Raw genomic sequence first — 20,221 nt, 5'->3', positions numbered from 1 at the left:
CAGATACCCTGAACACTGGTACCGGATGGACACCAGGCCCTTCTGGACTCCAGCTTTTTCTGCAGAGAAAACTGCAATCCATTGATTATGCTGTCTGCTGTAATACATTTCTTTTGCGTGTTCCTAGTTGAATGGTTTCCTTTACTACAGTTCTGTAGTAATTTGGTTCGTCCACTTCACAGCCCCGCCCCCATCCAAACTAGCCAAGAGAACCTCAGACTCTTGGACAATTGCACAGGCTGACACTCCTGCACCACTGTTCTCAGAGTACCCTAACCTGCCTACTGGAGTATTGAATTTCATCGTTTGTATTTACCAGCTTGAAAGTTTATATTGATACTGGGTTGCCAAAGTTAAAAGTTATCCCCTTAACGTTACCTATACTTTTGATTTCAAGCATTAAACTCAAAATGGACACAAATTTTACAACACATGATTAAAGTAATCTTTACAGAATACTAACAAGCAGTTGAGATATAATGACTGCATGTTTAAATTTCCTTACCATGGATTCTGCGAAGGCAATATGGGAGATCATCTTTGCTATTGATAGCTTTATAACAGGATGTAATGAAACCAAAGTTACTTGTTTTTTGTAGCCGACTAGCTGGTGGAGGTTCCAAAGGAAAAAGACTGTGGTAGTTGTCTACCTCCGTTGGAAACCCTGAAACAGACAACCCACATATTATTATACGGAGTAGAAAACAATACTCCTGCCCACAGAAAAAATACTAAAATAGAATAAAAGCTTTCTCCCTTCTCCCATTCTGCAGATTAATACACAATCATCACTTTTAATGTTTTTCAATTTAACTTTGGGAAATGTTTACATTATTGTAATGTAAACTAACTAAATGATCAAATTAAACTCAGCCAAAGTCTCAGACAGTTCACTCAGTGGGGCCTTATAGACCAGAAATTAGATTCCTGAAATCAAATTCAAGAGTTAATCTCAGTCAGATTGAGCATAACTAGATTTGGGATCCTAGTACAGAAGGAATAAAGCCGTGTGTCCAAGGGAAGGAATAAAATAGTCATTGTCCCTGTGACCAAACGATATCTAGTAATCCCTATAGCAAAATGTACATCAAGGTTAAGAATGAAGCATAAGACTTTTGTTTAGGCTCAGAAATTGGGAATACCCAACATGTATAAACAGCAATTCAGCAAAGAAGTAGTTTGAAAATGCTCAGAAAAAACAGGCAGAACAAGTAAACTGGATTATATTGCTCAATAAATTTCAATTAAAAAAAATTGATAACAATTTTGGTAGCCCAATTTAACAATATTGGTGTGGAAATCGGCAAACTCGCGTATACATGAAAAGCAAATCAGCTGGATGTTTATTACTTGCATTATTTCACAATTTACTTCAGTTCCAACATGTGGTTTGAGAGATTGAAAGTATCTTCAAAACATATTTCTACACTAAACCAAAAAAATTGACTGCACCAAAACTTAAGTATATCACTTCAGTACAATTCACCACCTCAGTGGCAGATGGGATTTAAACTCAGAAAATATAAATGAGGTACAAATGCCCCCAAATCCATCTTACAGGCTTTTCAAAACACCTCAATAATCAACTGGGCTTGACTAATAGGTAGACATGATTCCAGTCACAACAACTTAAATTCAGTTGACTAAATTGACCTCAAATCAGTAATGGTGATCAGAAACTTAGATGATGTTGTAAAATTCAATCTGGTTCACTAAATGTCGTTTTGAGAAGGTACTTGCCCTCACCTGATTTGGACTCGGTGTAACTCCAGACCTGTAATAATGAGGCTAACTCTTAACTTTCTGCTATAAGCTGCTCAGCCATACCAAATCATCATGGAAAATTATACCAGACAACAAATTTGGTCCAAGATTCAACAAAACCAAGGTACACCAGCCATTTAGTCATGGTATACAACATCACTGCTTAGACCAGCATTTGTTGCCCATCCTTAATTATTCAGAGAGTAGTTCAGAATCAACAATGCAGTAGGTCTGGAATCTACAGGCCAGCCCAGGGACAAATGACAGAATTCCTTTTCTAAAGGATATCAGTGAACCAAATTGTCATAAAGTCCTATTAACAGAAAATACATTGTTATTACTAGATTAGATTTTAAATTTCATTTTAAACCAAATTTAAATTGCCCCATCTGTTATTATGAAATTCGAACCAGTGTTACCAAAACATTAACATGGGGTTTATAATTACTAATCCAGTGACATTATCAGGAAACCACTGCCTCCCCTCACCCCTTAAATAATCTAGGTAACTGTATACAGAGGGTAAGCATAAATGAATCTTGGCTGGCTTCTAAGTAGTAATGTGTGGTATATCACTTGGGTCTCAACTTCTTACATTTTTCAGAAATGTCTTGGAAAGGACAGAGGGTATCACTGTCAAACTTGCTGAGAAAAAAAAGTTATGTAGTGGTCTGAAGGAGGATACAAAAGGATATAGGTCGGCTAAGTGAGTGACCAGAGATCTGTTACGGAGTATTTTGTGGGAAAACGTGAAATTATCAATTTTGGTAGGAGAAACAAATCTGATTAGTGAGTTATTGCAAAGCTAAGGTATAGAGATCTCTGGGTGTACTTCAGCATGAAACATCAAAAGTTAGTATGTAGACACAGCAAGCAATTAGGACAGCTAACCCAACATAATTGTTTATTATGAGGGAACTGCATAAGAAATAGGCAGGTAATGATTCACTTATATAGGACGTTGGTGAGACCATATCTGGGAGTAGGGTGTACAGTATTGCTTCTGTATTTAAGGAAGGATATAAATACATTGGCAACAGTTCAAATAAGGTTTATTACACTAATAACTGGAGTGGAGGATTGTCTTATGAAGAAATGTTGGACAGGCTGTGCCTGTATCTGGTAGCATTCAGGAGAGTAAAAGACAGCTTGATTAAAACATACAAGATCTTGCTGGGACTTGGACAGGGCACGTGTGGGAATAATGTTGCCTCTTGAGAGACAATCCAGAAAAGGGGTTCTTTATTTAAAAGTAATGGTCACTCGTTTAAGACAGAGGGAAATATTTCTTTCACACAGGTCCCAGTATTTTTGGAATTCTGTTCTAAAAGGCAATGGAAGAGAATCTTTGAACATTATCAATAATTTTCCTATCGCTGCTTTAATAATCAGGGGCTGAAAAGTTATTGGGGACAGGTACAAGGAATAATCAGATTAGCAGTTATCCTACTGAATGGCAAAGCAAACTTTAGCAGCCTGTACTTGCTCTTAATTCATATGTTCATAAGGATAATTAAGGTGGGCAATAAAGATGGACTTTGCCAGTAACATCAATATAGTAGGAATGAAAAACACAACTCCCTTTCTCCACAGAGTGGTCTGATTAAAGCCCTCGCCATAATCACCTCCAGTAAATGACAAGCTGAAGAAATTGACAATGTTGGAGACCATTTGCTTTGCTGCATTTAACCTTTCTCACCAAGTTAATTGCCACACCTCTCTCTGCCAGTTGCTCTTCCATCCACTCCACATGTGACCATTACAGTTGGCTCCTGCTCTCTTGATACCATTTCCACTAAAGTGAACTACTCTTCCCAACACCAAGGTTAAGTGGCGCTGTTAAAGTTTTATTTTCTTTGGTATTATCTCCCTTCCTTTTAAAAAGCTATTATCTGGATGCTGGTTTGCTCACTGAGCTGGAAGGTTTGTTTTTCAGACGTTTCGTCACCATACTATGTAACATCGTCAGTGAGCCACTGGATGAAGCGCTGATGGCATGGCCCGCTTTCTACTTGTGTGTTTAGGATTCCTTGGGTTGGTGATGTTATTTCTTGTGGTGATGTCATTTCCTGTTCTTTTTCCTGGGGTTGATAAATGGGATTCAAGTCAATGAGTTTGTTGATAGAGTTCTAGTTGGAATGCCATGCTTTTAGGAATTCTCTAGTGTCTCTGTTTGGCTTGCCCTTCTCAAAACATACTAAAATCTATCATGATTCCCTCCATGAATTGGTTGACTCAAACATTAGTCCATGCCTAAGTAACGATTCTGTCCAATTCTAGAAAATGTTCACTCTTGCCCTTTTTTCTCACGACTCTGTTTCAATCTTACCAATGTTATTTTATACAGAAATCTAAAAGACCAAAGCCAACAATAACTTTACTAATATCATCGGTGCATTACCACAGAAGCTTCCTGTCTTCTCTGCAGTCCTTGGGTTCCTGTTCTTCATTACCTAAATATTGTTCCTTAGTCATGTCATTGGAAAAACAACTTCCGTGTATATACTGACAGCCAGCTATAATTCTCCATCACTTCTCTACATCCTTCAGTGCTTATGTGACAACTTTGTTCAGATCAGTCAATGTTTTCCAGTGATATAGTCTGAAGACTGAAATAATTATCTTGTCTTCATTACAAATTCTTTACTTTGTCATTGATCCCTTCTTTCCCACTAATTACACCCTTAGGTTGAATTGAATTGTTGCACTCTATGACTTGGGCAATTCCAAACTCAGAAAGATATGAAATTGGGAGCTATCAAGTTACCATCTTGCATCTTAACTGATCTGTCATTAAGACCATTTTTCATTCATTTGTCTCCCTCAGATTAATATTGAATCCCTCATCCTCCAAAGTTTACTGCCATAACCCTTTCCTCACTTTAACATTCATTCATCATGCCAGCTGCTAAATTTAGCCTGACGTGTTAATTGCATGGACCTCTCTGTGCCAACAGTTAGAACCTTTTCCAAAGCACAATTCCCCCATCTCATATGTTCTACAACTCTGACTCTGCCATATACATGGGCCCCACAAAGTATTTTTGCCGCAATTGGCATGCCTTTGATCACAAAGTCCACATTGTAGTAATTACTTGTTAAAAATCCAATTATATTCTCTCCCTTTAAAATATCTCTTAAACCTTACCACTGTGACTGATGAACAGAGTTTCTAGTCCACTATATGCCGCAGAGAGCAAACGGTCACAGAGGTTGCAATGCTATAAACTGACATATCTAACCTTAAAGTGAATGCGAATACATATATTTGTCTTTAATTAAATCAATGTATTAGCTAAAATTAGTACCATTATCTCATTAGTATCCAAAGATGCCCTGTAATTTATCAATAATGTGAACTGTAAAGAATAAAATCAAACAGCATAAGTAATCTAAAAGAATAGATTTGTTCTATGAAATATATAGGATTGAGCTATTTACCAAGACTTAATTACTTTTACTTGATGAGACAAGTGAGAAATTAAATTATGTTTTGTTTCAATGTGGTTAATTGTTAAACAGTTTCTGTTGTGCAAAAACCTGTTCTACATCAAAGCAAGGTTTATAATTTCAATGCTGTTTTATGGCTCAAACAAATCTAAACTTAGTTAACACATTAAAATACTTTAAAGTCTGGTTGAAGATTTGTAGCTCGGGTGTCCGTTGTTGTGGTTCTGTTCACCGAGCTGGAAGTTTTTGCTGCAAACGTTTCGTTCCCTGGCTAGGGAACATCATCAGTGCTATTGGAGCCTCCTGTGAAGCGCTGCTTTGATGTTTCTTCCGGTATTTATAGTGGTTTGTTCTTGCCGCTTCCGGGTGTCAGTTTCAGCTGTAGTAGTTTGTATGTGGGGTCCAGGTCGATGTGTCTGTTGATGGATGTTCTTGCCGTTTCCGGGTGTCAGTTTCAGCTGTAGTGGTTTGTATATGGGGTCCAGGTCCATGTGTCTGTTAATGGAGTTTGTGGATGAATGCCATGCCTCTAGGAATTCCCTGGCTGTTCTCTGTCTGGCTTGTCCTATGATGGTAGTGTTTTCCCAGTCAAATTCATGTTCCTGGTTGTCTGAGTGTATGGCTATGGGATCACCAATCTCGGGACTCATAGCAGAGGCAGTTATGCAAAGGTTAGAACATACAGCCCTACCACAAATCCAACCCAAACTCTGGATCAGATACGTCGATGACACCTTTGTAATCATCAAAAACACAGAAATAGAGAAAACACACCGAATCATCAACGCCACACTCACAGGAATACGATTCACGAGAGAAGAGGAAAAGGATAGCCAACTCCCATTCCTAGACGTGTTAGTAGAGAGAACACCCAACGGAGAATTCACCACAAGGGTACACAGGAAACCAACACACACAGACCAAGTCCTAAACTATGAAAGTAACCACCCCAACACACACAAACGAAGCTGCATCAGGACACTATTCAAAAGAGCCACAACACACTGCAGTACACCAGAGCTGCGAAAAGAGGAAGAGGAAGAGGAACACCTGTACAAGGTATTCGCCAAAAACAGATACCCACGCAACTTTATCACCAGATGCCTAAGAGATAGACCACGGAACGAGGACATGCCACAACCAAAAGGACTAGTCACACTACCATACGTCAGGAGCGTCTCAGAACTGACAGCCAGACTACTGCGACCCTTAGGACTCATAACAGCACACAAGCCAACTTTCAAACTCAGACAACAACTCACTAGAACAAAGGACCCAATAGCCAGCACGAGCCAAACTAACGTAGTTTACAAAATACCATGCAAGGACTGCACAAAACACTATATAGGACAAACAGGAAGACAGCTAACAATCCCCAGCCATGAACATCAGCTAGTCACAAAACGACACGACCAGCTATCCCTAGTAGCCATACACTCAGACAGCCAGGAACATGAATTTGACTGGGAAAACACTACCATCATAGGACAAGCCAGACAGAGAACAGCCAGGGAATTCCTAGAGGCATGGCATTCATCCACAAACTCCATCAACAGACACATGGACCTGGACCCCATATACAAACCACTACAGCTGAAACTGACACCCGGAAGCGGCAAGAACAAACCACTATAAATACCGGAAGAAACATCAAAGCAGCGCTTCACAGGAGGTTCCAATAGCACTGATGATGTTCCCTAGCCAGGGAACGAAACGTTTGCAGCAAAAACTTCCAGCTCGGCGAACAGAACCACAACAACATTAAAATACTTTTAAAGCAAACACCACTTTTGCTCAAAGACAGTTATGTTATATATGGTATTGCTTTTAATTTAAGCATTATTTTGTTTGAGGTAACAACTAGATTCTATTTAAAATTTAGCTGCAAGATGTACATCATCTGCAGATTAAAATGCACTATAAAATCACAGAATTGTGTGGGCATATTTGATTTATGCAATATAAAAATATTCTGTAGTTTTGAGAATTTATTTATTGGCAGTTATCCAACTGTAATCACATCAGTTTTAGCTCCAAAACTCTGTTTTCTACTCAAAAGGAGGCACAATTTTCAGAAGACTCTGGAAATTAACAATCTGTAGTACTTTGACAAATAGAAGAAACATGGTTTCAGTGCAGAATGGAAGAAGATGGACAAGAATGTTTGAATAAGAGAAATCATGCAGTATTGATAGACCCTTATTTAATTCTACAAAGCTAAATGTCAAACGTGTAGGACTCCTCTTACCTGGATTTTCGGTTTGGTCAATCTGTGCCATAGTTATTAAATGCTTGTGGATCAACTCCTATAAAGAGATATCAATAACATATAGAGTGGTTTCATCATTTATATATATAATCACTCTATTAAAGAGCAAATGCATAGCAATACAGTACAGCATATTGATTCACTAGCTTCCGACACATTAAAGTAGCATTTTATAAATTATTCCAAAACCTCTTCTTCCACTATTAAATCAACCAATTTTAAATGTGAGAAAACTATGGATATCAGGCAACACTGGCTGCCCCCTACTTCATTTCCTCTGGGCTCTTCTTCATACTCCACCAACCCAAACCTTATCGCATGGTTTAAAATTGGCCTCACTAATTCCACAAAATACACTCACCTGTTCTCAAAATCCTTCTATTACCCAATCCCAGAAACTCACCAAATCCCCCTTTGCCAACAAAGAACGCCACAATCCACAACAGTCCCACTGCCTTCCATACATTAAAAAAAATCCTTCCCCCTTCTCTCCAATAACTGAGAGACAGCAAAGTTGAAATAGCAAAGTCCTGAAAGCGTTGTTATTCAGATTCCCTCTTTGCGAAAATTTTTTTTTCTCAAATTCCCTCTAAATCTCCTATCCTTCACCTTAAAATTATGCCCTCTTTTTCAACCCTTCATTTATGGGAAACAAGAAGGAAAGAATTCAGTCTTTTCACTACTATTAGAAGGATGACTTATTGATTTCATGTCTGGAAGCATATTACATATAGAAGAGATTTTAGTCCTTTAATACCAGTTCTTCAGGAGTATGCAGATGCCGTAGAATAAAGAGCTTCCAGTGAACAAGCTCTTTTAAGTCCTGTGGAAAAAGGTGGGGTTCATTTTCTTTGGATGAAAGGCAATTGTTGTTAAGAGCCCATAACTAGTGCCATATGACATATTTTGAGTTATGGTTTGCAGTTCCCACCAATATCCTACAGGTGAATAAGTTTACATAGTGTTGACTATCTTTAGGTATCAAGGTTCTTGGGGTAGAGAGACAGCGTCCCTAGCACTGGGCCAGGAGGCCCTGAACTCAGGTCAACCTCCTCCAGTGGTGTAGAATAACATTTTTAAACAGGCTAATTGAAAATATCTATCCTTAAGTATCAAGGCTAAGTGAAAGGGTGTCAAAAGTCTCTAAAGATATCAAATGCTTATCACCACCACAACTTTGCTTTGATACAGTCCAAGGAAGCACGTTTCTGAGTTGAGGGATCCCAATGAGGGAATTCCCAAGTCATGAAACAGGGAATGATCCCCCGAATATGTTGGCAAACTACCTTTGATTTGTGTAAAATCACTACACCAGTGTTTTCTGTTGTGCTCTCAGCTAAAGAATCTATGTTAATATTTTGTTCCCAGACTTGAAGCCACCATGCTGTTCTGCTGAATAACACAGATTACATTAGTTAGCTTTAAATGTATTCAATTTCCCTAAAACATGCTGGAGAGAAAAGTAAACAATCCAAGCAAAACAAAGATATAATGGCATAATAGAAAGCTGGTTGGGGGCAGACGTTCGCAGGTAAAGGGATGGCTGGAAAATGGGAAGCCTTCAGAAATGAGATAATGAGAATCCAGAGAAAGTATATTCCTGTCAGGGTGAAAGGAAAGGCTGGTAGGTACAGGAAATACTGGATGACTAAAGAAATCGAGGAATTGGAGAAGGAAGAAGCATATGTCAAGTATAGACAGGATAGATCGAGTGAATGCTTAGAAGAGTATAAAAGCAGTTGGAGTATACTCTGAGGGAAATCCGGAGGGAAAAAGGGGACGTGAGATAGCTTTGGCAATTAGAATTAAAGAGAATCCAAAGAATTTTTACAAATACATTAAGGACAAGAGGGTAACTAAGGAGAGAATAAGGCCCCTCAAAGATCAGCCTTTGTGTGGAGCTGCAGAATATGGGGGAGATACTAAATGAATATTTTGCATCAGTATTTACTGTGGAAAAGAATATGGAAGATATAGACTGTAGGAAAATAGATGAAGACATCTTGCAAAATGTCCAGATTACAGAGGAGGAAGTGCTGGATGTCTTGAAATGGGTAAAGGTGGATAAATCCCCAGGACCTGATCAGGTGCACCCTATAACTCAGTGGGAAGCTAGAGAAGTGATTGCTGGGCCTCTTGCCGAGATATTAGTATCATTGATAGTCACAGGTGAGGTGCCGGAAGACTGGAGGTTGACTAATGTGGTGCCACTGTTTAAGAAGGGTGGTAAGGACAAGCCAGGGAACTTGACATGGGTGGTGGACAAGGTGTTGGAGAGAATCCTGAGGGACAGGAAGTACATGTATTTGGAATGGCAAGGACTGATTAGGGATAGTCAACATGGCTTTGTGCGTGGGAAATCATGTCTCACAAACTCGATTGAGTTTTGTGAGGAATTAACAAAGAGGATTGATGAGGGCAGAGCAGTATACGTGGTCTATATGGACTTCAGTAAGGCGTTCGACAAGGTTCCCATGGGAGACTGATTAGCAAGGTTAGATCTCACGGAATGCAGGGAGAACTGATTCAGAAGACAGAGGGTGGTGGTGGAGGGTTGTTTTTCAGACTGGAGGCCTGTGACCAGTGGAGTGCCACAAGGATCGGTGCTGAGTCCTCTACTTTTTGTCATTTACATAAAATGATTTGGATGCGAGCATAAGAGGTACAGTTAGTAAGTTTGCAGATGACACCAAAATTCGAAGTGTAGTGGACAGCAAAGAGGGTTACCTCAGATTACAACAGGATCTTGGCCAGATGGCCCAATGAGCTGAGAAATGACAGATGGAGTTTAATTCAGATAAATGCGAGGTGCTGCATTTTGGGAAAGCAAATCTTAGCAGGATTTATACACAATGGTAAGGTCCTCGGGAGTGTTGCTGAGCAAAGAGACATTGGAGTGCAGGTTCATAACTTCTTGAGAGTGGAGTCGCAGGTCAATAGGATAGTGAAGGCGGCGTTTGGTATGCTTTCCTTTGCTGGTCAGAGTATTGAGTACAGGATTGAGAGGTCATGTTGTGGCTGTACAGGACATTGGTTAGGTCACTGTTGGAATACTGCGTGTAATTCTGGGCTCCTTCCCATCAGAAAGACGTACAAGGAAGTTGCCAGAGTTGGAGGATGAGAGCTATAGGAAGAGGCTGAACAGGCTGGGGCTGTTTTCCCTGGAGAGTCGGAGGCAGGGAGGTGACCTTATAGGGGTTTACAAACTTATGAGGGGCATGGATAGGATAAATAGACAAAGTCTTTTCCCTGGGGTCAGGGAGTCCAGACTAGAGGGTGTAGATTTAGGGTGAGACAGGCAAGATATAAAAGAGACCTAGGGGGCAACGTTTTCACACAGTGGGTGATACGTGTATGGAATGAGCTGCCAGAGGATGTGGTGGAGACTGGTACAATTGCAACATTTAAGAGCCATTTGAATGGGTATATGAATAGGAAGGGTTTGGAGGGATATGGGCCAGGTGCTGGCAGGTGAGACTAGATTGGGTTGGGATATCTGGTCGGCATGGACGGGGTGGACCGAAGGGTCTGTTTCTATGCTGTACATCTCTATGACTCTATAATTTAGTTTCATATAAAACTGGAATTGGTTCAAATACATTCAAAGCTAGGTGTATGCAATCTCAAAATATGTTCACAGCACTGCTTACCACTTGAAATAGCAAAAGACCTAAAAGTGGCTAGACCGTACTATAGTAGGTGGAGAACACTGAACAGAGAAACACAAAAGCTTTATGTTAACCATGATACAGAACCAGTGTTGGGGAAGCCCAAGACCCGACACGGCACAAAAGTGCTGCCTGCAGTGGTTAGTTGGCATAAACATGGCAGAAAAGATTTTTAGCTGCAGTTAACAGAATTAGATTATTTAGTTCCACATTAGAGTAGGATCATAGATTAGGACAGTGGCAGTTTTGAGAAAAAGGTAAACTCAAGGTAACAGGTCAAACAAAGAATCTTACAAATTAAAATACAGAAAGTTCTGTACATACGAACAGCTGCAGATATCTGTAAGTGGCAATCTGATAAGAAATGTTTGGGAACAGACAGCCCAAAGTTTGTAGTCAAAAAGTGTGGTGCTGTAAAATCAGTCAGTTAGGAAGCATCCGAGGAGCAGGGGAGTCAAGGTTGAGTGTGAGCTCTTCATGAGGAAGAGCTCACTTTCGCCTAGTCCAAAACTTGTAGATTAGCAAATAAAAGTATAATCCCATAGTAAAGTTATTTAATATGTCCGAGAATCAAAGTGCAGGAGAGACAGAGATATCCTGTAAAACCTTAAGAATTCAGACAAGATGCTTGAGCTGGTAAAGTGATTTGAATTTTAGTCTTATTATTGGAATTTGAATAGATACTAAGTAAGTAAAACAGCATAGAAATATTTAGCATAGGAACTGTAAATTTAATATTAGAAGCAATTTCCTGTTTTTTTAGAACTGACGTTTTTCCATTTGCAGAGAGACTAGAACAACAGAAAAGCACAGAAAAGTATAAACAACATAACTTCATAACAGTACCAAAATAACGTAGCAAGGTGGGCAGAACCAATTGTGTAACAGGGCCACTATGGCCTTGACAGAATAATCAATTGCTGCTTCAAACCTGATGAACAGCCTAAAGAATCCAAGTAGGTATTTTTTAGTGACTTGATGGAATTATAAAAGTGCTTGAATTTTGTTCCTATCAATGCAATTTGAATAAGTGCTATATGATAAATATTTAAAATACCGACAATAAAGTGCATCCCGAATCAAATTTATCTTATAAACCCTACAGCATGCAAAATACACATTGTAAAAGGCAGTTACGAGATAGAGAGACTGGGTTTGTTTGACTTTTCCAAATTGGGTAAGAGGGAAGCTGCTCCTGAAATGGTTAGTTTTGTCACAGAATTATAGCATTAGTTCTAACTATATAGAACCTTAAGTAACTTTATATTAGAGCTGATATTACAAATATTATAACAATTGGTAGAAATTAACATTTTTTTAATCTTCTGTACTAAGATCAGCTATGGATATGAATTTGAAAAATAAGTATATCATGCAGCTGGCAAATGTCTCAGAAGGGACATAACTGAAGCTGGAATGTGGTCAGATTTATTGTAAGAGCACAAAGTCAGGAGAAAAAGAACCTGATAACTGTCATGATATAATGGGAAAACCTTGGGTTGTCGTTCGAGGTGTTCATCATAAATCAGGTGTTTACAGGGTTGGATGTATAGGTTGGGGGGATGGAACAATTACAATAATTATATGCAACATTAATGTAACACGAAGGATATAAAAATTCTGTACTTTACTGGGAAAGGTAAAGTGTCACTGACAGCCCCTCTGATCTGAGCTGTAATTAAGAGGGCGTTGGGCCTCACATGAAAGTCAGGTTTTGAATGATCTCTGGTCTCTCCCATATGAGAACTCTGAATAAAGATCGATTTGTGCAACTGAACAGAGGACTCAATCCTCTTCCTTGACATTTCTCCCCAATAAAAACAGTAAAAAATCAAATTGATGAAAGCCTTTTCAGTGGGGTCAAAACAGATCTATTTCAGATAAATTGGATTCAAAGATTGCCAGACAAAACTCTAACAGGACTGCCTTTGAAGAAGAAATCGTTCAGCACAGTCAAGAAAAATTCCTATAATGAAGAAAGGAAGGGCAACAAAAATCACAGCTTCCTCAATGTCAAGACAATTGAGTGAAGCAGAAAAAGGGTAATATTTGAGATACCAGGCTGAAAGAAGCAGTGACAACCAGGTTGAAGTCATTAGGTTCAGAGGGGAAGTGAGGAAAAAAAAATCAAGAGAGTATGGTAGCTGATATAAAAGAAAACCTTGAAGCTCTTTTTAAGCATACCTATAATAAAATAATAAAAGGAAAAAAAAAGAAACAGTAGACCACTGGACCCTTGCACAATGCTGTGCTACCCAGTATGATTTTAGCTGATTTTCCATCTCAATTCTATTTCCCTGTCTACTCTCATATTCCTTGATGCTCGGAGAAATCCCAAATCCATCAATTTCAGATTGCTTTGCATCTGATTTTGTATTTCACTTCCCTCTGACCTACTATAATCAACCTGGCTTTCACTGCTGGTTTCAGGAACAATGAAGCATCCATAACATGTATATACAATTCCAAAGACACTCAACCTCAATGATTAACCCACGAAACCTACAGAATCTGACTGGTTTCAGTGAGATCACCTCTTATTACTCTAAACGCCAGAGAAAACAGAATCAATTTACTCAGTATTTCATCACAGGAACCAATCCTGTGAACAAACCTGCACTGGTACTTTTCCATAGTAAGTGTATCCTTTTTCGAAATTAAAACCAAAACAGTGCATGGTGTTCCAGGTGCAGTGCTAAGAGTTACTTATTCTTGAACTTTAGTCCTTTTCAATAATAAAAGCCCAGACATTATTTGCCTTCCTAATTGCTCAATGTATTGCGTGCTAACTTTTCATATTTCCTGTTCAAGTACATCCAAGTCCTCCAAACATCAATGCTTAAAAGTTTCACACCCTTAATCTACACTTTCCCTATTATACTATATCCACCACATTATCACCTCATCTAACCGAGCTCCATCTCTGAGACCTCATGTCCTCTTCACAACTTGAATTCCCATCCAAGTTTGTATTGTCAGCAATCTTAGAATAATGCATCCACGTCTCTCTGCTCAAGACATTTATATGGATTGTAAGGAGCTGATGAGTGACTTATCCTCATGACACTGGAGTCTCCACCTTCCAACCTGTGAATGCCTCATTTAACCCAGGTCTCTGTTTCTTGTCCTTTAAGCAATCCACCTTGCATGCTCATATTGCTCCCATTACTCCATATCTAACATATTAATTTCTTATGTGGCATCTTTGTGAATGCATTTTGGAAATGTACATATATGATGTCTACTGACCTATACCTATCATACTACTTACACACTCAAAACTGTATAATACATTTGCCAAATTAAAATTTCCTTTCCTTTCATAAAACGGTGTTCATTTTCATCAGATTTCCTTAATAACAGATTCTAGTATTTTCCCAATGACTGATATGATTGTTCATGGTACCCTGCTGCCTCCCTTTCTTTTTTTTTAAAACTGAATCATGGGATGTAGGCATTGCTGGCTATGTTATTACCTAATTGTCCAAAAGGCAGTTAACAGTCAACCACACTGGAGTCATATATGGACCAGACCAGATAAGGATGGCAGATTTCCGTCCATAGAAGACATTGATGAACCAGATGAGATTTTACAACAAATCAACAGTGGTTACATGGTCACTATTAGGTTTGTTTATCACTCTAGATTTTTAGTGAAGTCGAATTTCATTGCCATGATGGAATACAAACCCAGAACATTAACCTGGAGTTCTAGATTACGAATCCAAGAATATTACCACAATGTCACAACCTCCCCTAATGAATGCTAACGTTATGTTTGCTAAATACTAATCTGATGGCTGCATTCTAGAATATCAAGATGTTTTGAAATTCATAACTAGTGCATCCTCCGTTGGTGCAGCAACCTTTATTAGAAACATTGGGTATAGGCCACTGTGTCTGAGAGATGTGTCAAGTATTAGACGCTCAATTTTCTTAGATATCTCTCCCTGCTGATATCAATGTCAAAACTTCCTCATTCTTATCCTGTTAGTTACACAATTTTTCTGTATAATTTGCATTTCTACTGCCATTTCCTTATACTTCATGATGACTTCTCCTGTCTCTGCCTCCACGGGACCAGTTTACTTTAGTTGGTCTTTTCCTTTGTATCTACCTAAGAAAATCTTATCACCCATTTTACACCGCTATTTACCCTGATTCTATTCTTATTGTGTTCATCAACTTTATGAGCAACATTTATTAGTTTCCTAGTAACCCAGTTCATTATTGATTATTTTTAATTACTGGACATTTCAAACTGTTATTAACCTCAAATCTTTTGCTCTAATTACCTAAATATTAGCCAGCTGGCCTCTCATCTGTAGAATTGGCTTTTTTTTTGAAAAAAAATTACGACTTTTGCTTAAGTCTGCAGTACAGAGGAACCTCTATTATCCGAAGATGATTTCAAGGTCCCGCAAAAACTTTACGTCAAAGAGGTAAGTGTATTCGATTTACCTGTACTGAAGATGATACGAAAATGCTGGCAAAAACAAAAAAAATACAAGTAGTTCAAGCATCAGCAACTGGATTTTTTTTTAGGCAAGGGTTGTAACACAGCCCTTTGCAAGTGTTTTACAGCATTCCTGACACTTTACTGGGCCATTTCAACAAAATGGCTGAGAAACGCATGTGTGAGGCAGGGCATTTGTCTTTCCATCGCGTGACTGAGTTCCTGGGAACTGATACTGTAAATGGTCTTGCAATTGTAGAAGCTGTTCAGGACCTTGTTTAAGGCTGGAATTCCATGGTAACGGTTTAGTTCTTCTCACTTTAACCTTTCAGGCTGCAAAGAGTAGTTTGTTTAAATGGATGACTCATTAAAATTGTAGATTTAAACAAATTCTCCAGTAGAGCACAGCATTAGATCAGTACGGCCTCCCCTGTTTAAGCTAAAATTGATTATCTGAATAATCAATTATTTGAATGAAATAGTGCTTGCCCATCTCGTTTGGATAATAGAGGTTCCTCTGTATATCACTTTCAAACTTTGAAAGAAATTTAGGTGTGTTACATGGATCTGACTGGGGACCAAAAAGCTGATGCGCAGGTGGTGGTAGAGGGCACACTTAAAGTACCAAATGAGTAATTTGCATCTGTATTTCCTAAGAAGATGGTACCAAAGTCCCAATTAAAGAGGAAGTAGTTGTGATATTGGATGGGATAAAATTTAATAAGGACAAAGTCTGAGAAATTTTGAATGTACTTTGAATGCAGCTAAATCACCGAACCAGGATGGAATGAAATCCAGCAGAGGATACGAGTTAACTATGGAGGTACAGGTAATAATTTTCTAACTTTCTTAGATTCAGAAGGGTCACTGGACCCATGATATCTTTTTCCCCCATTTGTCGATTTTCTTTGCAGCAAATCAATGATCTATCATTAACCAATAGTGTGTTGCAGTTCTATTCCTCATTTACAAAGCTAAGACAAGTTTCATTATCCATCTTTGCATTTGGAATGATCATAAATATTTGAGAAGTGAAGGCATTTAAAAAAAAACTGGAATGATAAAGTGATATTTATTAGCCTACTCATATTCTAAGTCACATTTAGCAAACTCACTGAGTTCAGTATATAGCCCATTACTTTACTTTTGGAAATTTATACATAAATGCACACCAACTCCCAACTTCTTCAATTACTCATCAAATTGGGATATCCACGAAGCAAAAGGTATGCAAAAATGGATTAACATTTGTAAACCATTTCTACTAGTGTACTTCAATTCACCTCCAATCAGGCCACTAAAAAAATGGTTGCTGAACAGTGGAATGCGATCAAGAATACCAGAACCTTGGAGCACTCTCCACCTTCAGCTTAAAAACAAACAGCACTATGGAGTTTAGCTTCACTTGTGTGTGATCTACCTATTTGTGATCATCAGATCGCAAAGGTGACCAGCTATTTGACAAGCACTTTCCCTTTGACCTTGCCAGAATAATGTTCCTCCTTGTAGCAAGGCTGACTTGAGTATTGGTCTCCAAGGAGGCAGAAAAGATCTTTCAAACGATGACATTAAGATATGCTATATACATATGACCAAAAGTTACCTAGAATAATTAAAATATTCATGACAGAAAGTGAAAATTCATGTTCAATTTACCTGTCTGAGTTCATCGGACATAAAAAAAGAAGGCGCATTTGCTTTCAGCTGCATATAAGCAACATGGGGTGCGGACGAAGGATAAATATGATAAGTCGGAAATACCTGAGAAACAAGAAAACTGAAATATCAATTGCAGTACTTAACTATCCACATAAAGCAAAATGTTGAACACACTAGCCTTCAATAATACAGAATTAATGCAAAGTTTTTGCTCAATAATTTGTAATTAGTTACATACTTTACACACACACACAGCACTTGCTCTACAGAATAAATGAAATAAGCAGTTAGCTTACATTGTTCCATTACCCCATTCCAAGTTCATTTTCTGCTGCAGGGCAAGCACGTGATTTGCAGTAATTAACAAAAAATAGTATCTACACACCATTCCTGGAAGAGGTCCTGGAGCTGTGTCAGTATAGAAGTAAGTTGTCCCTCCCACAGTTTCTTTTTGTATCACCTGACCAGAAGATGGAGACTGAGAGACTGCGTCAGATACTGGCGTAGAGGCACTAGTAGGTACCATGAAATTTGCTGGATTTGGAGTATGACTTCTCCTTCGAGGCGCAGGTGATGTATGGGGAGTTATTTTTGGAGAGTGCAGAGGAGATGATCCTGCTGATAAGGACATTCCTGGAAAAGATCAACAGCTTGTCATAAATATATCTTCAAAGCTACTGTATTTGCAAGTACCAACTGTATTTAAAATCTTGCAAATTCATTTCATTTTTTTTTAAAAAGACTAAATATTACACACACACACACACACACACACTTTACTACCTGCACTGGATGTATTATACCCTTAAAATTCCAGCAAGCTACATTCATGAGAATCAGGGTGCATTAATGGGACGACGGAAACTGATTTTATTTTGACCATTTTCGATACAATTTTACAAAATTTTGTTTCCCTGATAGCGATCAGAAACAGTAGATACAAAGGCTGGATTTCTAAACAACTGCTTCTTTATCCCTTCTTAGAGAAGTGTGGAGAGGAGAGGAATGGAGTAACTTCATTGTTTTAGTAACTCAAGACTTTACTACTAATAACAAGCTATTGCACAGGAATACTTATATCATTAAAAAGATTATAAGCTATTGAATGAAATCTAATTATCTTTAATTTTAAACTCTTTGGTATGCAGTTTTTAGTTCAGACAATGCAAGAGTATCGTGCAATATTAGAGTTTCTATAAATCAACTCACCGATAATCCCATGACCAATTCTAGCTTCCTCATAACCTACCGTAAAGTTAGTTCTATTATGCTGAGTAATACTCAATCCTTTCTCTTTTTTCCCTTTAAGAGTTGCTACCTGCTTATTTTTTTGATCTGCATCTATCAAAATTTTGCAATGAAGATTCACTGCAGTGTTTTGCTTTGTAGTGGATTCAGTAAGATTTCAGAATTGTGGAGTTTCTTGCCTGCTTTAGTTGCCATTCTATTTCAAATTGCATGTGTATCCTAACCTCCATTAAATCCACCCACTTGAACACTGAAACTTTAAAAACCTAAACCAACATCTAGTTTTGATTTAATAACCCAAAAACTTCTTTAACCTCGATATCTTCATGGTTTCATGGCATGAGACGATTGTATATTGCAAACAGAGATCCCAATTTTCTAACCGAGTATCGGTACAGATCAGTTGGAATATCATTCAGGCTGAACACCAGCCAGTCACATTAAAGAAAGGACATCTTAATAGTAGATACATTTCCTATTTTTGGAAGACACAGGTTAGAATCAAAACCTCCGAATAAAGTATCACCTTTACTAAGGATTTACAATTTCCTTTTTAAGAATGTAGAAAACACATCTGCTTGGTTGTGTTAAAAAAAGACTTGGCTAGAGTAAGAGCGAGCGGGAGAGATTGCGTGAAGGTAACTCTGATTAGCCAGCGAGCAAGTGCTCAAATAACAGGAGATAACTCAAGTCCACACAAGGTTTACCACAAGAAATGCAACAAAAACTGGAATTCAAAGGGCTTTGGGAACATTATGTTTCTGTGTGAGTGTGCACACCAGATAATCTGGGCTCAAGTCTTACCTGTCCCAGAAGTGTGTCATAACATGTCTGAACAGGTTAATTAGAAATAATTGAGAGAGAAAAAGAGGGAAAGGGAGAGAGGGAGGGAGAGAAAATGAGCTAAACTTGCATATTGAGCACACAATATCACAATTTGCTGACAGTGCATAGGAAGTATAATTAACCAAGAGGTCAGTAATCAAATACAGGAGAAGATGAACAGGTTAATAGATTTTGCAGAACTGTGGCAGATGAAATAAGACATGTTTTAAATGAGACATGTATACTAGGGCTTTCCAATGTGAGGGTCAGGACCTAAGCTGAAATTTTGGAGCGTGAGCTCAGAGGTACAATAGCAGCTATGGAACTTTGATCGCATTACAACTGCCTAGTTTTACACATATAATACTTACTTACTTCCCTTCACACACAACGTCACTAACAATAAAGCGTATGATACCTATGTGCTTTCTTAACTACTCTTTCAGCTGATCCTGCCACCTTCAATGTTTTATAGACATTTGTACATATACACCTAGGTCCCAGTACTCCCGTAACCAATTCAAAGTTGTATCCCTTAATTTACATAGTCTATTCACATTTTTGTTTTAAGAGCAAAATGAATCAGCAAATAATGGAACGATTTATTGATAGTACTACAAAACAGCACTTGCAAAGGAATAACATTTAATAACACACATTTGGGTTCTACCAGAGGAATTTGGCTCTTCATCTCACTGCGCAATCATCAGTAAACAAGATTTGAAGATGCCGGTGTTGGACTGGGTTGTACAAAGTTAAAAATCACAACACCACGTTATAGTCAAACGGGTTTAATTGGAAGCACTAGCTTTTGGGGCACCACTTCTTCATCAGGTGGTTGTGGAGAAGGAGCGGCGCTCCAAAAGCTAGTACTTCCAATTA

At 38.4% G+C, this 20,221-nt stretch overlaps 1 protein-coding gene across 2 annotated transcripts in view; it reads right to left on the bottom strand.

The window, feature by feature from the left end:
• Positions 1-20,221, bottom strand: part of pan3 (poly(A) specific ribonuclease subunit PAN3) — a 172,783-nt gene that overhangs the window by 58,209 nt on the left and 94,353 nt on the right. For both annotated transcript variants that reach the window (XM_060826115.1, XM_060826117.1), the window contains exons 6-9: positions 17,652-17,899; positions 17,264-17,368; positions 7,463-7,520; positions 506-664 (exon numbers count right to left, since the gene is read on the bottom strand). In XM_060826115.1, the coding sequence (XP_060682098.1) occupies positions 506-664; positions 7,463-7,520; positions 17,264-17,368; positions 17,652-17,899 (570 nt within the window). The remainder of the gene's footprint in view (positions 1-505; positions 665-7,462; positions 7,521-17,263; positions 17,369-17,651; positions 17,900-20,221) is intronic.

Source organism: Hemiscyllium ocellatum, chromosome 6 (genome assembly GCF_020745735.1).
Source record: "Hemiscyllium ocellatum isolate sHemOce1 chromosome 6, sHemOce1.pat.X.cur, whole genome shotgun sequence".
Classification (NCBI taxonomy): domain Eukaryota; kingdom Metazoa; phylum Chordata; class Chondrichthyes; order Orectolobiformes; family Hemiscylliidae; genus Hemiscyllium; species Hemiscyllium ocellatum.
This window is presented reverse-complemented; position numbering and strand designations above follow the sequence as displayed.